Source organism: Mustela nivalis (genome assembly GCF_964662115.1).
Source record: "Mustela nivalis genome assembly, chromosome: 4".
NCBI lineage: Eukaryota > Metazoa > Chordata > Mammalia > Carnivora > Mustelidae > Mustela > Mustela nivalis.
In genome coordinates, this window is record NC_139023.1 from 151,537,305 (window position 1) to 151,556,924 (window position 19,620).

Consider the following 19,620-nt stretch of genomic DNA (forward strand, 5'->3'; position numbering starts at 1 on the left):
TCTCAATTGGCAATTGTTATAATGAGCCACAGTGTGAGGACAACAAAGATTCCAATTAAAAAAAATAGCTTTATAAACCCATTCCCTCATTCTCCCTTCCCTGTTGGTTCCTTTTTTCTTTTGCAGACAAATAAAGCTAGACTCTCTGCTGTAACAATCTCATAAAGCGTTTTTGTTTTAATAAGGGAATATTTTAGGAAGGGCAGGGGCAGAAGCAGGGACACTGTTGGTGGGTGATCTGGTAAGATTTTAGACAATTAACTTTGTCGTTGATTGCTGTCAGACTTTAGCCTTTTAGCTGTACTTCAGACTTGATGGTGGGGATTTCACAGGTTAATGGAAGGACAGCAGACCAGGACTCAAATCCTTGCACATCTCCCTTCTAATTCTCTATTTTACAATGAAAAATAGTTTAGTGGAGAGCACTAAGTAAAGGGAACTTATTTAGGAAAATTTCTGACATAATTTAGGCATCTGGGAGTAGTTCGGTGGCACTGTTTCTAATGGGGAGGCTGTGTGGTCGTGTCAAAGCCCTAATACCTTGATTTCATAGATTTAGATTGAAGTCCATCTCTGCCACAGACTGCTGTAACAAGTCACTTGAGCTTCCTCACTGGACAGGATTAATCTTTTCCTCTTCTGTGCACTGTATGTTATTTCTTCCTAGGTCTCTCTCATAGGGGTTTGCATGCTTTTCCTTTTCCTTGCTCAAGGTCACAGAACCTTGGCCCGGCGCTCTCTGGGACTGTGGTGCTGGGCCCTGGGTTTCTCCCTTACACCTGGAGGATTCTCTACGGTCACAATCACTCATTCGATCCCACACCTGTCATCTCACAATTTAGGATAGCCCCACGCTGTGAAGAGCCCTTGGAGGGGGGGTAACTACTCAAGTGCAGGGAGGCAGACAAGGACCTCTTCTCGTCGTTCCATCTTCCCCGGCCTCTTCTGATACTGACTATTTGGAGTCGGTGGCAAGTACGGAGGTGGGCATGAAGGTAATGAAGAGCTCTTTTCTCGTAGGAGCACAAACCTTGGAGGCCTGTTTTTCCGGAAGCACCCTCTTCCGGAAGGGGAATGACTTCCGGCTCTGACTTCCCTGTCTTCCGAGTTTCGAGCTCCACCGCTTCCGCCCGGAGTTGCTTTAGTCTCCCGCTCCCAGCCGCTACTTCCGCCAGGAGTCCCCAGCGGCTCGGTGTCGGAAACTGGCCCTAAAGCGGCCTCCTCTTTCTCCCTTCAGCCTGCCCAGCCGATGCCGGGTCCTCAGGTGGCGGCGGCGGCTATTGGGCCTGTCGCGGAGCTTTCTTTTCGCCCGAGACCTGGGCCTGGGGGCTCCCGGAGTTCGAGAGAGACGCCTGGGCCTGCTCCAGCCCCAGCCCTCCTCTTCCCGCGGCCAGTGACTGTGACCGCAGGCCTCGCCGCGCCCACCCGAGTCTAGGGCGGGGCCCGGCCTCCCCGCCCCGTCCCCGCCCCACCGCCCTGCCGGGAGCGCGATCATCCTCCTCCCGAGCCCTGCGACGCTGTGACCGCCTCGGACCTCCGGGACCCGGGGAGTCCCGTGGCTCCGGCCGCGGGGAAACATGGAGTTTGCGGAGCTAATTAAGACCCCGCGGGTGGACAATGTGGTGCTGCACCGGCCTTTCTATCCCGCCGTCGAAGGGACGTTGTGTCTGACTGGTCACCACCTGATCCTGTCCTCCCGGCAGGACAACACGGAGGAGCTGTGGCTCCTCCATTCAAACATCGACGCCATTGACAAGCGGTGAGTGCCCATTCTACCTCTTTCCGTCGGGAACCCGGGGGGTTTTAGGCGGACGTCTGAGGCCCCGCGTCTAGTGTTTTCCTTGCGCCCCATCGCCTAACCCGCCAGCTAAATGAGCCTTCTCCGGCCTAGACTGAGGGTATGAATTTTAGAAAGCAGAAAACCATCCCAGTGAGATGCTTGATTTCCATTACATCCGGATGGAATTCCCAGGGTTATCATATGGTTGTTATCAGGCTGATTATCATTTTTGGTACATAACATCACTTGGGTGAATTTTTAACCTTTTTTTTAAAAAAAAAACATTTGTTCTTGCACCATCATATTCCTTGGATTATTACTTGCCCGCCACAGTTCCATAAAGTGGTTGAATGATTTAGGTGAAGTCTTTCCTTGCCTCTTTTGAGGAAAACTCAGAGAACTTAGTATGTAGTGTCTAAATTCCACAAAACTTTTTCTTTTTCTTTCCTTCAAAAATGGTTTATCATATTTCTTATTTCTTACCTCAGGGTCATTGATTAAATACTTCCTACTATGGGAGACTCTTTATCCTTACTAAGTTCTACTATGAGGGGTGGGCAAAAACAGAACTGGCTCTTAAAGGTATTAATGGTTAACCTCCCCCCCCCCCCCCGACTGTCTTTCTAAGGTGGTGTCTCAGAGTCAAAAAGTTATACTTCTATCTGAGTCAAAATTCTTATTTCCCCAATGGCTCTGTGTATTTGACTCTAACCAGGAGAAGGTGAATTGATTACCCAGTTTACGCTAAAGTATAGATGAGTAACAACAGGAGCACCTGGGTGGCTCAGTGGGTTAAGCCTCTGCCTTCCGCTCAGGTCATGGTCTCAGGGTCCTGGGATCAAGCCCCACATCGGGCTCGCTGCTCAGCGGGGAGCCTGCTTCCCTCTCTCTCTCTTTGTCTACCTCTCTGCCTACTTGTGATCTCTCTCTCTGTGTCAAATAAATAAAATCTTAAAAAAAAAAAAGAATGACAACAGCTTTTTAAAAATTATGTCTTAGAATTTGGATATTAAGAAGATTCCTAATATTTTAAGATTCCTTAAAAGACAGTATTTACCAGTGGTAGCATTGGAAACAGTGTGGATGAATTGATGACATATTTATTTATTTTTTCATGCAGAGGGCTCCTACTAGACTCCTCAGATCACCTTGTCCTGTGTAAAAGTGTTCAGTGGTCTTTCCTGGCCTGCAGAATAGAGTATAAACCTTCTACTGTGTCATTCATGTTACTCCATGTCTGGCCCTAACTTATTTTTTCCACCTTAGTGCTTGCCATTCCCTTTCATGAATCCTTTTTTTTCTTTCTTTTTTAGGATTTTTATTTATTTATTTGAAAGAGAGCACAAGTGGGGGTGAGGGGTGCAAAGGGAGAGGGAGAGGTAGGCTACCCATGAGCAAGGAGCCAGATACTGGGCAGATCCCAGGACCCAGGGACCCAAGGCGGACGCTTAACTGATTGAGTCCCCCAGGTGCCCCTCATGAACCCTTTCTATTAGCCAATCTTCACTTTTTTTTTTTTTAAAGAATTTATTTATTTATTTGACAGAGAGAGATCACAAGTAGGCAGAGAGGTAGGCAGAGAGAGAGAGGAGGCAGAGAGAGAGAGAGGAGGAAGCAGGCTCCCCGCTGAGCAGAGAGCCCGATGCGGGACTCGATCCCAGGACCCTGGGATCATGACCTGAGCTGAAGGCAGTGGCTTAACCCACTGAGCCACCCAGGTGCCCCGAATCCTCACTTTTTTATTTTTCTCACTATGGCCTGCATTCTCCTGTCTGTATCTTACCAATGCTGTTCCTTCTGCTTGGAATGCCTTGTTCCTCCCAAGTTTGTTGAAGATTTATTTAATGTCGTTATATTCTCAACATTTTGTAAGGCATGTAGAACACCAGGATGAATAAAGTGTAGTTCTTATCTTTTAGTTCATAAGCTATCATCCAGTTGCTACTCATTTATCAATAGGTAGTATAACCATTTTAACTGCCCTCTCTTTTGTGGGTTCTTCTGATAATTTCCACAACTAGAAGTAATTCTCCTCACCTTGAAATCCTATAACTCTTTAATTATACTTCTTTAATAAGTATATATTAAAATTTGTATTTTAATATTTATGTATATGTTAGGTCCTTGAAGCCAGGACTTATATTTGGTTAATTTTTATCTCTTTCAAAACACCTAATTGGGCAGATAGGCACATAGCAAGTATAAGACGGATTAACCCCCAAATGATCAGTGATGCCACAGAATACAAATTAGAGTTTCTCCATACCACCAACTCCCTTTTCTCTTTTTCTTATTTCATGGTTGCTTTTCACACTTTCATTTCATACTTACCCAGCATTTACTATATGCTAAGCCTGGTAGGGCTTAAAAAAGTATGTAAGACATGACCTTTTAATCTGTTATGGGAGAAATGACAAACTCTATATATGTCTCTTTTTCCTAGAAGCAACATGATGTGATGGAAAGAGCACAAGATAGGTGGTCAGCTTAGAGTTTATTGCTCTCAAGAAATACTTCTATGTGCTTAGCACCATCTGGGCTCTGCAAGTATAGTGGTGACTAAGGAGGTCAAAGAGCTTGTGTACTAGTGGAGGGGATAGATAGTCAAATAAATCGGCAAATTGGTAAATAACAACATCAGGTTGTAGGTGCCAGGAGGGAAAATAGAGGAAGATGGGAGGATAGAGAATGCCAGGAGGCAGTGTTCTTAGAGGAGATTTCAGAAAAGATAAGTGACATTTAAATGAATGATATCCAGGACACCCGGATGGCTCAAGTGAAGCATCTGCCTTCCGCTCAGATCATAATCCCTGGGTTCTGGGAACAAGCCCCGCATTGGGGAGCCTGCTCCGTGGGGATCCTGCTTCTCCCTTTGCATGCCACTCCTTTCGTTTACTCACTCTCTTTCTGTCAAATAAATAAATAAATAAAATCTTTAAAAATAAATGAACAAATGAATGACATCTGAAGGAAGAGGGGAAGTTAGCTATGTGAGTATCAGAAGAAAGCATTCCAGCCAGAGGGAACAGCCATTGCGAAGACTGGAATAGGTCTGGCATGTACTGGGAAGAATGAAGAGGCCAGTGTGTCTGGAGGGCAGTGAGCAAGGGTAGAGGCTAGGGGTGTAGCAGAAGCTGATTGGAGGGATAAGCGGGGACAGGTGGCTCAGACTTTCTTTGCCATTGTGATGGTTTTCAAAGGAAGCTCTTTGGAGAGTTGAAAACAAGGAAGTAAGAGCTAATAGACTTTTTAGAAGCTGGTTCTAGCCACTGGCAGAAGACGGATTGCAGAGTGGCAATTCCACAGAAGCAGCAGGCCCAATTAGGGGACTGTTGAGTAGTTCAGGGAGAAGGTGATGGTGACTTAAGAGTAGAAGCGGTCAGGTTTGGGATGTAATTTGAAGGTTGAGATGCCATGCTTTGTTAGTGAATTGTAAAGGGGATGTGAGAGGAAGCACAGTATTGAGGATGACTCCTTTAGCTCTGTCTCTTGTTACACAGGTGTCCTTAGGCAAGCCACTTAGCCTCTCTGAACCTCTCAATTCTATCACACGGAGGACGACAACCCTTCTCATATCTAGTAGTAACTTATGTTTGAGTGATGCTTTACAAGCTCTTCGAATGCTCTCATGTGCACTGCATGTACAATTTTATTAGATCCTTTCAGCTCACAGGGTTTTATTAAGTTTTACAATTGTATGTTTTTCTTTTCATGGACCCCAGATATAGAAAGTTGAGGTAATTTGAGAACTTGTCATTTTCATGATAGATTCATCGCAAGGTTTTCTTGTGGTTTTTTTTTTTTTGTTTTGTTTTTTTACATTTTATCTTCTTCAAGCCCTAATTTTCACCCCTATTTTCCACCTCATCCTCATTCGCTTCAGGCAGTATGTTAAGTGTTGCTGTACATATAAGGATATATATATATCCCTATAAAATATATAGCACTGTCATGTGCAAGTTTAATTTCTCTCAGTAGGATTATGTTGCAGATCTTGTTCTATTTCTCAGCATTAATTCGGTAGTCTTCATACTGCTGTGCATACATCCATTTCACTGCTTTTGACTGCAGCACAGAATTCCAAATTGTTTAGAACATTTTACTTATCTGACCCTTCAGATAAACTTCTAACTCCCTGCTATCACAACATACTTAAAATGTACTTGTTTGGGTCCACTTACAGTCTTGTACAGGAATTTCTCTGAGCTTGTGTTCAGGATGGGCCCGAGTCAGAAAGCAGATACATGAAATTAGTTCGCTTCACCAAGTAATGCTGAGGACTCTCCAAAATGACTAGTCCCTTTGCCCCTTCCACCATGGTCCCTATTTCCACCACATTCTTTGCAACATTTGGTATAATTGTCTTTTTAAGTTTTGCTAGTCTGATGATTATGAATAGTATCTCTTTGTTTTAATTTGTATTTCTCTAATTACTGATGAGTCTAAGTGTCTCTGTATAGCCTTATTATCAATTCAATTAAATATTTTTTCCTTTCTTGCATTTCTTGACCCACTTTTAAAAATTGGGTTTGTTGTCTTTCTAGTGTTGATTTGCACCAGTTCCTTGTATACTCTCTAGGTTTTAATTTAGACATTGAAGATGTCTTCTCTTAGTCTCTCAACCAATTGTTGACTTTTCTGTGGCGGTCTTTGTTGAGCAGAAGGCCTTAATTCTAATTCAGAATTCATTATTTTTTAATTTATTGTTTGTGTATTTTTTACTTTATTGTTTGTCCTTCCTTATCCCAAGATCACTAGGATATTATCTACGTTTTCTTCTGTGTTAGCTTTATAGTTTTACCCTTCACTTTAAGGTCTTTAATTTATTTAGATTCTACATTTGTTTCAAGTGTTTTTTCCAGTAGCAAGCCAGTTTTCTTAATACCATTTCCTAATACCTTGCCTATACCATTCTTGACTGATCCATCATATTTTAAGTGGTTTCATACATGTATAGCTTTCTCTGTGTCCCATAGGTTTTGTAATGTGTTTGTTTCCATTTTTCTCCATTTTCTAATTTACCATGTGATTTCTTCTTTGATCCCTAGGTTGTTTAGTAGTGCATTGTTAATTTCCATAGTTTTGTGAATTTTTCAGTTTTCCTTTTGTTGTAGATTTCTAATTTTATCCCATTGTGTTCAGAGAAGATCCTTTTGTAAGATATCTATCTTTTTAAATCTGGGATTTTTATTTGTGGCCTAACATATAGTCTGTCCTAGAAAGTGTCTCATAGGCTCTTGAGATGAATGTGTATTCTGTTGTTGTTGGGTAGCTAATGTGTGTATGTTTGTTATATATAGTTGGTTTATTGTGTTAAATGTCTATTTACTTATTTATCTTCAGTCTGATTGTTCTAGCCATTATCGTGAATGGGTATTAAAGTTTCCAACTGTTATTGTAGAGCTGTTTTTTCCTTCAGTTCTGTCAGTTTTTGCTTCATATATTTTGATTGCCTTAGCTAAGTGTGTAATTGTTTCTTAATGGTTATATCTGCTTGCTGTGTTGAATCTTTTATTAGAATATAATGTCCTTCCTTGTCTCTTGTAACCTTTCTGATTTAAAGTCTGTTTTGTCTGTCTTTGGTTACTGTTTGCATGAAATATTTTTCTTCCTGTCTTTTTACTTTTAACCCATTTGTGTCTTTGGATCTTGAATCTCTTGACTCAAGACAGCATATAGTTGGTTAACATGTTTTTATTCATTCTGCCAATCTCTGTCTTTTTACTGGACAGTTTTTTAAATTCATTTACATTTAAAGTTGTTATTGATAAGTGGGGACTTATGTAACTTTGCTATTTGTTTTCTGTATGACTTACAGCTTTTTGTCCCTTAATGTTCTTTTTTTGGGTAGTTTATTTTTTTGTAGTGAAATGTTTAAATTTCTTTCTTGGTTACCTTTATATATATCCTGTAGCTATTTGTGATTACTATGGGGATTACATTTAACATCCTAGAGTTATAACACTCTAATTGGAATTTATACCAGTTTAAGTTCAATAACATACAAAAAGTTTGCTCCTTTATAACTCTGGCTTTACTGCTTTTCATTATTAATGTCACAAAATTACATCTTAATACATTTTATGCTCCCAAACATAAACTAATAATTCTTATAAATGCAATAGTCTCTTAAATTATATATTAAACAAAATTTGAAGTTAAAAACCAAAGTTACAGTAATACAGTAATAATAGCTTTTATACTACTAATTTTTTTTCTTTGAATGTATTACTTTGTTAAATCGTGTAGAAAACAAAAAGCACAGTTACAAACCATTGTTACAATAATATTAGGTTTTATAACAACCCATGTATTTACCTTTACTGAGATCTCTATTTCTTTATATAGCTTCAAATTACTGCCTAGTGTCTTTTCATTTAACCTTGTGGGACTCCCTTGAGCATTTCTTGTAGTGCTCATGAGTTCCTCAACTTTCGATTATTCAGGAATGTCTTAATTTCTCCCTTACTTTTGAAGGACACTTTTTTGCTGGATAAAAGATTCTTAGTTGATGGCTTTTTTTTTCTTTCTTTCTTTCTTTTTTTTTTAAACACTTTGAACATATAAGCTGCCTGTTTTCTGGCCTTCAAAGTTTCTGATGCAAAATCTATTCATTATTTTATTGTGGCTTTCTTGTTGTATGTGATAATTTGTTTCCCTCTTGCTGCTTTCAAGATTTTCTCTTTGTTTTTTGAAAGTTTGATTAAAATGCGTTTTGGTGTGATTCTCTGAGTTTATCTTACGTGGAGTTTGTTGAGTTTCTTGGATGTTTATATTCATATCTTTCATCAGATGGGGGAATTTGTCCACCATTATTTCTTCAGATATTCTCTGTCCCTTTTTCTTCTCTTTCTGGGACTCCTGCAGTGTGTATGTTGGTTCTCTTGTAGGTATCCCACAGGTCCTTAGGTTCTATTCACTTGTTTTCAGTCTCTTCTCTTTCTCTTCCTCAGACCTGATAATTTCTATTTTATCTTCAGGTTCACCTATTTTTCTTCTGCCTGCTCACATCTACCTTTGAATCCCACTAGTGAATTTTCATTTCAGTTCTTGCACTTTTCACCTCCAGCATTTGGGGGGAGGAGGGTTCTTTGAGGTTTTCCCTTTTTATTGATATTTCCATTTTGTTCACACAGCATATTCTTGATTTTCTCCACATCTTCCTTTAGTTCTTTGAGCATCTTTAAGACCATTGTTTTAAAATCATTATCGAGTAAATCTGCCATTGTCTTTTTCAGGGAAAGTTTCAGTTGATGTACTTTTTTCCTTTGAGTGGCCCATACTTTCTTATTTGTATGCCATGTGATTTTTTGTTGTTGAACACTGGACATTTGATCTAATAACAAGGTGACTGACTCTGGAAATCAGATTCTTCCCCTTCTCCAGGGTTTGCTGTTTTTGTTTGTTTGTTTTCTAATAATAGTTACTTACTTATAATTATTATTATTGTTATAAGTTTTTTCTATGCCAGGGATCAGCCTGAAGTATAAATTTAAGGTTATCTAGTAGCTCTTTTCTGAGCTTTTCCCTGGGCATTTACCTCATATATGTAATTATTTTTGAATGTCCTAATCTTTAATGTCTGTCTTTTGAAAGGAGAAAAGTGAAATATGAAATGAGGATTGGGAGGGGAAAGAGGACCGGCCTTTAAATTCCCTAGAAGTTACTTTTGGGGGACAAACTTACAATAGGGAGAGGCACAACAATAATGGCTGCTGGCCTTTGCACGGCTGTGATCAGAAGCAGTAATCACAGTCAGAGCACAGATCCCTGATAGCTGGAGGACAGGATCTTTTTTCTCTGATGCTCAGTAGACTGTGTCTTTGCCCAGCTTGGCTTCCTCAGGCTGTGCACGGGCTGCTCCAGGAACATGTGCATAGCTGCCCATCACATGGCTAGGGTGTGTAGCTGCTAGTTTGCTAAGAGCTGAATTTATCCAGAATCTATCATTCAAGTCTTTTCCCTGGGAGCTGCAAGCCTTAATAGACCCTAGAGTCACAATAGGCACATCAAGCAGATCATGCCAGTGAAATTGTTGTCTAGATGGGGAGACAGATTCTTGGTGCTTCCTACTCCACTATCTTTCCAAAATACTTTACTTTATTGAGTTTTGAGCATTTTGGTTTTTTTGTTTTGTTTTGTTTTGTTTTAAAGGTTTTATTTATTTATTTGACAGACAGAGATCACAAGTAGGCAGAGAGGCAGGCAGAGAGAGAGGGGGAAGCAGCCTCCCTGCTGAGCAGAGAGCTGGATGCGGGGCTCGATCCCAGGACCCTGGGATCATGACCTGAGTTGAAGGCAGAGGCTTAACCCACTGAGCCACCCAGGCGCCCCTTGTTTTCTTTTGGTTTGGTTTTAAATATATTCTAGATACAAGTCTTTTATCAAATAAGATTTGCAAATATTTACTCTCAGTCTTTGGTTTGCCTTTTCATTCTCTTTAACAGTGTCTTTCAAAGAGTAAATAATTTAAATTCTGAAGAAGCCCAATTTATTAGTTCTTTTTATAGATTGGGGTTGTAGTGTCTTATCTTGGAAATCATTGCCTAACCCAAGTTCACAAAGATTTTTGCTCATATTTTTTTCCAGCAGTTTTATAGTTCTAGGTTTTATCTTCAGGTATATGATCCATTTTGAGTTAGTTTTTATATATGGTTTATAGTACGCATATATGTATGTATGTATATTGCATATGGATATCTGATTGTTTTACCTCTTCTTCAATAAATTTTCTTTGCACCTTTGTTCATATATTTCTAGATTCTTTTCTGTCCCATTGATCTGTTTATCTTGGTGCTCTTACATTACCACAGTCTTAATTACAGTAGGTCTTTAAAAAGTATTTATTTATTTATTTTAGAGAGAGAGAGAATGTGTGCACATGCACATGAAGGTGGGGAGGGGTAGAGGGAGAAAAGCAGACACCCCGCTGAGCACAGAGCCTGACTTGGTTTTATTTCATGAACTGAGATCATGACCTGAGCCAAAATTAAGAGTCAGGTGCTTAACTAACTGAGCCACCCAGGTGCCCCTACAGTAACTTCATAGTAAGTTGAAATTATGTAGTGTTAACTATCTAGGAATGTTTTTACTAAAAATTTTTCTATTTAAGGTCATTTGCATTTCTGTATGAATTTTAGAATCAGGTTGTTAATTTCTAAAAATAAATAAGTAAATAAATAAAGCCTATGTGATTTTTATTGGAATTGTGTTGAATCTGTTGATAAATGAATTAGTTCAAAATTGACATCTGATATCTTTAAGTCTTCTGTCGCATGAACAAAGTATATGTCTCCGTTCATTTTATTTAGGTGCTTAATATCTTTCAACAGTATGTTTTAGTTTTCACTTACAGATTTCAGACATCTTTGGACAGATTTCCCCCATTTTCCCCATTTATTACACATTTTTGGATGCTCTTTCAAATAGTATTTTTAAAATTTCAATTTCTAACTGCTTTGTATTAATTATTTATTGCCATAGAAGTCTTCAGGCCTTGCAGACCTGGAGAGGGACTCTCAGAGTTAGCTATTTACTCCAAATAGCTAGAAACTTGCCTGCAAGTATACCTTTGGTATGCACACCAACCAATCTGGAGTCCGGAACCTTATCTGCCTCCTCATATCAGGCTTCTGCGCTCAGGACTACTATTTTCTCCTCTCCTGCATTATTCCAGGGCCAGGTACAGACAACTCGGAATCATCTTGTAATCCAGAGCCTGACAATTATTCAAACTACCTGATCCTAAACTTGCTCAGCTACCCTGCCTTTCCCATTCCTTTCTGTGAAAACTTACAGTAAAAGTTCTGGCCCATGCTTTCCTCTTGCACTATCTGCCTCCTGACACCCTGCATGACATGGTGTGCCCCCTCCTTTTGAGAACTGTGAATCACAAACTGTCTTTCCAATGACAGTTGTATCCTGATCTGTCAGCTCTGTCATCCTAAATAAAAACCAAGTCCTGAATATTTTAAACAATTGTTGCAATAGTATATAGAAATACTATTGAGTTTTGTGTACTGAATTTGTATCCAGCAACCTTACTAACCTCACTTTTTAATTCCAGTAGGGTTTTTTTGTATTTTTCATTAGCTTTTCTAAATAGGCAGTCATGTCATCTGCCACTAAAGACAGCTTTATTTCTTCTTTTCCAATTTGGGTACCATTTATTTCTTGCCTCATTGCGCTGGCCATTAACTATCAGTACAGTGTTGAATGGAAGTAGTGAGAGTGAACATCTCTGTTATTCCTGATACTAGTGAAAAAGTATTTAGTCTTTCACCATTAAGTCTGTGATTAGTGGTAGGTTTGTTTTGTTGTTTTTCGTTTTGTTTTCTTTTGGTAAATGTTTTTATCAGGTTGAAGATGTTTCCTTCTATTCCTGGTTTGCTAAGAGTGGGGTTTTTTGTTTTTGTTTTTTAAGATCAGGAATAGATGTTGAATTTTGCCAAATGCTTTTTCAGTATCTACTGTGATGTTCGTCTATATAGTTTTACTTTTTTGGTTTGGCGATACGATAAATTGCTTTGATTTTCAAATGATAAACCGCAACTGTTCATGATGTATTACCCTTTTTATATATTATTGGATTTAATTTGCTAATATTTTGATTAGAAATTTTGCATCTGTGTTCCTGAGGGATATTGGTCTATAGTTTTCTAATGTCTTTGTTTGTTTTTTATATTAGGGTAATGCTGGCCTCATGGAATGAGTTGATAAATAATTGCCTCTTCTTCAACTTTCTGAAAGACTTTGTCTTGAATTGGTATTATATTTTCCTAAAATGTTTTATAGAATTCATCAGTGAAGCCACTTAGGCCTGGAGGGTTTTCTGATGGGGAAGATTTTCATGAAAATTGCAGTTTATTTAATAGCTATAGAACTAATTATGTTCTTCTTGAGTTTGTGTCTTCTGAGGAATTGGTCCATGTCATTTACCCTGTTGAATTTATTGGCATAAAGCTACTCCTAGTCTGTAGTGATTCTTTTTTTAATACTATACTATACAGTTTGTAGTGATTCTTGTTTCTCTCATTTCTGATATTGGTAAATAGAGACTGACTTTTTTCCTGATCACTTTGGCTAGTGGTTTATTGCTTTTATTATTTTCGAGCAATCACCATTGCTTTTATTATTCCCTATAATTTTCTTTTTTCTACTTCATCGATTTTGGTTTTGATCTTTATTTAATGTCTTCTTTGAATTTGACTTGCTCTTCTTTTTTTAGTGTAGTAGAATTTGGAGTCACTAATATGAAACTTTCTTTCTAATATAGAGGCTTTCCTCAGACTATCAGTTTACCCATGTTCCCCCTTCTGTAGCTTGGAAACTCTCAAAACTGTAAACTGGGGTAATTGTAGGATTCACCTTTTTTTCCATCTCCCAGAGATATCCGTTCTTTGCTGCTTGATGTCCAGTGTCTTGAAGATAGTTCTTTCGTATAGTTTGTCCAGTTATTTTGGTTGTTTCAGGTGGGAGGGTAAATATGGTTCTTGTCATACCTTTGCCGGAAGTAGAAGTGCCAAGAGTGTGAGTTTTCCAAATACATTTGATAAGAGGCATTCCAGTGTGTTGATAGGTTGTGGATGTCTGGTAGAATTACCTTTAGTAGCATTTGACCTGTGCTGATAATGTTTGCCTATCCAAATTAACAATGCAGTGATGTGAGGCATAGGGGTGCTTACAGTTGAGATGGAGCTCAGGAAGAGTAGCCGTGGGAATTGCCTTTCTAAACTGGGCAAAATATAAGTAAAATAAATAGTATTTGGTCAATCTAAGAATTCCTAGTTTAGGGAATACTCAGAAGTATTAATGGAAAAAAAAGGGGCCAACCAGTGGCAAAGCACAAGAAAACTCAGAGCTGTCAGCAAATACAAAACAAAACAACAATAATAAAAAGAAGACAAAAATTGCAATCAAGGTAAAATTATATTTGTATAAAATTTACCAATACAAAAGTTATGAGTAGATATGGCATTTAGAATATATAATGTAAGTTAATAGTTTTTAAAGACTGAATGAGAGATACGTATATTTAAAATCAACTACTACAAGCTTGGAAGTAAGTAAAATCTGAAAGTGTTTTCCTATGCTCTATGAACATTTAACATATTAATTACAGATCTTTTTTTCTCTATTCTTTGAAGTAAGGCCCTGAATAATCTTCATTAAGTGAAGTTATGAATTCAGGAAATTTTAAGTACATCTATTTAAAATAATTTATGGCTCACATTTTTTAATGTCCTGACTCTTCCTTAATTAGACTAATTTGAGAGAAGAAAGTTGAATATAGATGGTAATTACAACTACATTCTCTTTTCAAGGAGATAGTCATATGTTTAAAGATAGAAATATATGTTCTTAAGCATAATTTGTAATTTTTTACAGATTTGTGGGACCACTGGGTACCATCATCATAAAATGTAAAGATTTTCGAATAATTCAGTTGGATATTCCTGGAATGGAAGAATGTTTGAATATAGCCAGTTCCATTGAGGTAAATATTTCAGAGGAAAAATCTGATGAAAATAAATAGTAATTAAAAAAGAACCTTATATTCTGACTCAGTGTGGCTCTTGTGTTTTTTTAGTAGATGGTTGGTCATATTCTGTGACTCACATATTGAAAATTGACAGGAAAGGCCTCACCCTGATTCATTGTTATAGGAATATAATAAGATTTTATTTACTTTTAATAGTTTTTAGTGTGACTTATTCCTCCAGGTTCACTTGTAGCATTTGACGGGATTTCCTTCTCTTTTAAGACTCAATGATACTCCACTGTATGTATATATTATAAGGTTTTTCTAAAAAGTAACTTCTTTTATAAAGCAGGGGATTATCACCCTTGATTATAGTCATTGTTTGTCTTTAGTAAGTTGTAATTTTCCCTACGTCATGTTTGCTTAAGACAGAGCATGTTTGTTTTATATTCGTAACAACAGTATTGAGTATCTGTTCAGATAACAAATAATAGATATTTTGCTTGGATAATTTAATATTTAAATGGAAGAGCTCACACCATTTTCTTCCCATTCAAACTAACTATTTTGGTTTACACTCAAATTTTAAATTGCCTTGTTTTAAATCATTGTCACTTAATTACAGCAATTAACTTTTTGTTTATAGTATTTTTAGACAATTATAGACACATCGACTTTTTTCCCACTTTGGTCTTTGAGTGACTAATCTGGTCTTTGTATCCAGAATGAATGCTATTGGCTTAACTACTAAAAGGAGACAGAAAAGTTTAAAAATCTGTAATTAGGATCTTGTTTGCTTTTTTAAACAAGAATAGAGAAATTTAAAAAACTGTCATGCTGAGAAAAATGGCATGGAACTGGTTTACTTTCTGCCTTTGCTGAATTTTACTTAGAGGAAATGAGAAGATGAGCTGAACTATTTGTCTTGCTTATCTTGTCGTTTGGAAGTGATGTAGTAACGTTGATTTGGCCAAATTTGTGAACATAGGTAAGGAAGACACTCTGTGGTTTCCAGGCTGTTAAATTGAAACACTGTCCTGCTCTTTGGGCAGGGAAATACTACTGACCCATTTCTTTTGAGCTTTTTTTTTTTTCCTGTTGTGGGTTTGGATTTTCACTAATCAGTCTACATTTTTCTTCTTATCCCTTTTATATAAAACTTAAAATATAGCTGGTTGGTGGATGTTAGTGAAGTTGCTTATGGTGAAGGATAATGGTAAAGGAAATATAGGGCAAAGCCTGTTACCCACTTTCTGATTGCATTTACTTAGTTTTGTTAGCATCTGACACTAATCAGTTGTTTAATTGGCTGTATATAGTACCTGAAGTACTTTAGAAACTGAGTATGTAGAAACTCTTGACCTCAGAAAGTGAATGATCTATTAATTATTTTACAACATACAAATATACATTGTAAACTTGGCCTCTTACCTTTTCCTGGTATCCAGTTCCTTCTGCCTCCCCTATACATCTTGACAAAACTTGGTAGTAACAAGTGAATTTCTTATATAAAACAGTTGAGCTAGTCTTTCTAATCAAGAATCCATATACCCTAATATATTCTGCTGCCACAAATAGAATTTCATTGGAAGACTAACTGGCAAGTGGTCAGTTTTCTAAAATGTAGCAGGAAGCCTAATGAAGCTTTTTTCTGTGTAGTTTCCACTGTCTTTTGGAATTGAAATGTTTTCAGTTCTTTCAGCATTAATGTGTTTAAAGGAAAAGTCCTAGTGACATAATATGTGATCACAAGTCAGAATATGAGTGCTTATTACCTACTAAAGTGGCTGTTGATTTGCATTTAAAATTGTGGTTGTACCAGCCACTATGGAAAACAGTATGGAGGTTCCTCAAGAAATTAAAAGTGGAACTACTGTATGACCCAGCAGCCCCACTTCTGGACATATATCCAAAGAAAACAAAATCATCTCAGAGAGCTATCTTTACTTTCTTGATCATTGCAGCATTATTTATAATAACCAAAATATGGAAATAGCTTAAGTATCTGTCAGCAGATGAATGGATAAAGAAAATATGATATTTATCCGTATATCAATAGAATATTATTCAGCCATAGAAAACAGTAATCCTGATATTTATGACAACAAGGGTGAAACTGGAGGGCATTATGCTAAGTGAAATAAACCAGAAAGAGAAAGACAAATATTGCATGTTACTGCTTATATGTGGAATCCTAAATACTAAAAAAACTTAGAGAAGCAGAGAGTGGAAAAGTGGTTGCTAGGGGTGAAGGAGATAAGGAGAGGTTGGTAAAAGTTACAAACTTACAGTTATAAGATAAATAACGTCTTAGGATCAAATGTAAAGCATGGTAACTATAGTCAATAAAACTATATTATTGTATAATTGAAATTTTCTAAGAGAGTAGAACTTAAATGTTTTCAACAGAAGTTGAAGATGGATATGTTAATTAACTCCAGGGGGGTGTCCTTTCACAATGTATCATATCATCATTTTGAATATCTTAGTTTTATTTGCCAATTTTACCTCCGTAAAGATGAAATTTTTAAAAAATATTGCAAAGAATATCTTAAAAACAAAATTTTTAAAAAGTGAAACAGTAAAGTAATGTTTGTACTGAACAACGGCAGCTCTGGCCTAGGTCACATGTGACCTAGGTTAGTGTGTTTAGTGTGATTGGCAGCCAAAGACTGTATAGAAGTGGATAGTGGATTATACAGCCATGCTTCTTCATACTTTCTGTATTATGAGCTCTGGGGGAAAAGTGTCATGATTTATGGGCAGATGGAAGAATAACATTGGATGAAGATGTTTTGTTAAACTGCTAAACTACATGTCTAATCTGCTTTTAAAGTCTTGGGCCCATTCGTTTGTGAATCTGGTCTTTCTGTGATCTAGAGGAAGGTAGCTTTATTCTGAGAGTTTTGGAGAACTAACATGATGTTGGGCTCCTGCGTGAGTGTCTCCATAATTACTGTAATTTGAATTAGGCTAATTGATTTGGGTACCTTTTTTCCCAGCCGTAGAAGTGTTTTTTATAAGTCCCCTGTCAGAAGGTTGAAACTGCCAGGTGATGGAGGATGTCCCATCTGTCTGTTCCTCCCATTTAGTCAGGTTTTCCTGTTGGTGTTATCCAGAATTCAAGTGTTTCAGATGATTATAGGCTCATTTGGGAACCACAGAGTTGTTGCCCCAGCTTGAGAATGGGTCACTGTAACATGAAGGTAATATACGTGGCCACCAAGCTGTAACATCTTTATTTATGGTAAATAACAGACACTGATTTTTTTTTTTTAATTTTTATTTTTTATAAACATATATTTTTATCCCCAGGGGTACAGGTCTGTGAATCACCAGGTTTACACACTTCACAGCACTCACCAAAGCACATACCCTCCCCAATGTCCATAATCCCACCCTCTCAGACACTGATTTTTAAATAATGTACATATGTTGATATACTCAATATCTGAATTTTGAGCTAAGGCCTTTTTTCTAACCAGATTCTGTTTCTTTTCTGATCCCTAGAAATATTTAGACCTTTTTTATTAGGCTTTGTTAAGTGGTATCAAAAGAAGTTACTTAATTTTTCTTCTGGAATAGGTGTGCACACTTTTTTTGTTCTTGTGTTCATTCATGAAATGTTAACTGAGCATATGCTATGTGCCACGTACCTTGTTAGATACTGAAAGTATGGAGATCAGCTTCAGTAAGCTTTAATTGTGTCTAGTGGTAAATACAATGTTGGAGAAGTAGATGGGGTGTGCATCCTTATTAGACTGTATTTATTTAATACCGATTTGGTAGTTAGAAGATGTTTCAAATTGCGGTAAGTTCCTTTCTCTTTCTTTTGTTTCCTTTTTATGCCCTAGGCATTGTCTACGCTGGACTCTATCACTCTGATGTACCCTTTCTTTTATCGGCCCATGTTTGAAGTGATGGAAGATGGCTGGCATTCTTTCCTTCCTGAGCAAGAGTTTGAACTCTACTCTTCTGCTGTGAGTAGCGTTTGAGATAACTTATGTGTAACGAGAAATAACCCATACTTTACTTGTGAAATGATCCCTTCCTTTTGACAACTAATAAAGTGTTGTTTGCTTTTCCATGCCTGAAAGAAATTTCTGTTAGTGCTAGTACTGAAGCTTCTGCCATTCAGAGATTTGTACAATTTGTTTTCAATTCTGCAGGGATTTTTATTCTAGTGGATTTCGGCTGGATCCCAGATGTTACTTTTTTAAATTTTGCAAATGATATTGGTAAAACATTAAGATCTTCAAGAAGATAGTCCTGACCTGTTTTGAGTTCATTGTTGATTGTTTTAAGAGCTTCTCCATAGAAGCAACTTTATATGTAGTAATTGGGTTCTGAGCCATCCCCAAAAATCTGCCAAACCTGCTGTGTGCCTAAGACAGCATTAGAGAAACATACATCAATTTTTTCCAGGGGATAAGTTTTGTGTTTTTATAATTTGGGCTATTATGACCAGGTCACTAGAATTGTTAAATTCTTAACAATTTTACTTCGTTCTTCTTCCATCACACTTATGTAAATGGGCCCTGGTATGGTGGGGGTGGTGGTCAAGAAGTAAGGATCAGGGGACTATGTAACTTAAAGAATAAAGATGTACATGTCAGCAAAGTAATAAAGTAACAGAAGGTCACTTTTTTATTGTATGGGCACGTTTATGTAGTTCATGGGTAGCTACCTGTGTTTACACTTACATTTAGTGTTTTTATTGCATTAAGAACTGCAGAGTAAACATTCTTAAATGCATGATACTTTTTTGCTGTAATCACCTACCACTAACAGTTAGCTAAGAGGAATCCTTAATTATTTCCTAGGTGGGAAGTGGCAGTCGCGTAGTGATCAGGAAGGGAGAAGTCTGGATGATTTGTTTGGGTAGCCAACACTATGTGTACGAAGGACTTACCCATGATTTATCTTGGAGTTAGGTGCCATAAGTGAACCAGTCTAAGTCTACCTTCTACAGGTCAACATTCAAATCAGTCTCCTGTTCTGTGCAGGAATCCGCTATGCTAAAAACATCCATGATGTGGTCATTTAGCCTCTGCTTGAAATCATAGTGTGGGAGAATTTGCAAAAACACAATGGTGTCCCATTTGGGGACAGCTCTAATTCTTAGCTGATCTCTGTTTTCCTGTGCATAGACAGCACAGGAAATGTTTCTGATGTTACCTTGTGTCATTTAATTTATCTCATTCCTCTACTATGAACTCTTCTTCAAATTAGGAACTCTTATGTCCCCGTTAAGTTTTCTTTCCTGCAGATTAAATATCAGTATTTACTTCAACTTTTTCTAATAATGGTGGCCTCAGGGCCATACACTGCCCTGATTGCTTGTCCCAGCAGGACCTTC

General features: G+C 37.6%; 1 protein-coding gene across 3 annotated transcripts in view; it reads left to right on the forward strand.

Annotated features, from left to right (window-relative positions):
* Positions 1-150: 150 nt before the first annotated feature.
* The window catches only part of MTMR9 (myotubularin related protein 9), a 57,590-nt gene continuing 38,120 nt past the window's right edge, over positions 151-19,620 (forward strand). Inside the window, exons 1-4 of one of the 3 annotated variants that reach the window (XM_082726914.1) lie at positions 151-995; positions 1,238-1,759; positions 14,168-14,276; positions 18,116-18,241. In XM_082726914.1, coding sequence (XP_082583040.1) covers positions 1,578-1,759; positions 14,168-14,276; positions 18,116-18,241 — 417 coding nt within the window. In that variant the 5' untranslated portion in view covers positions 151-995; positions 1,238-1,577. The other 2 variants (XM_082726913.1, XM_082726915.1) reach the window with 2 other exon arrangements.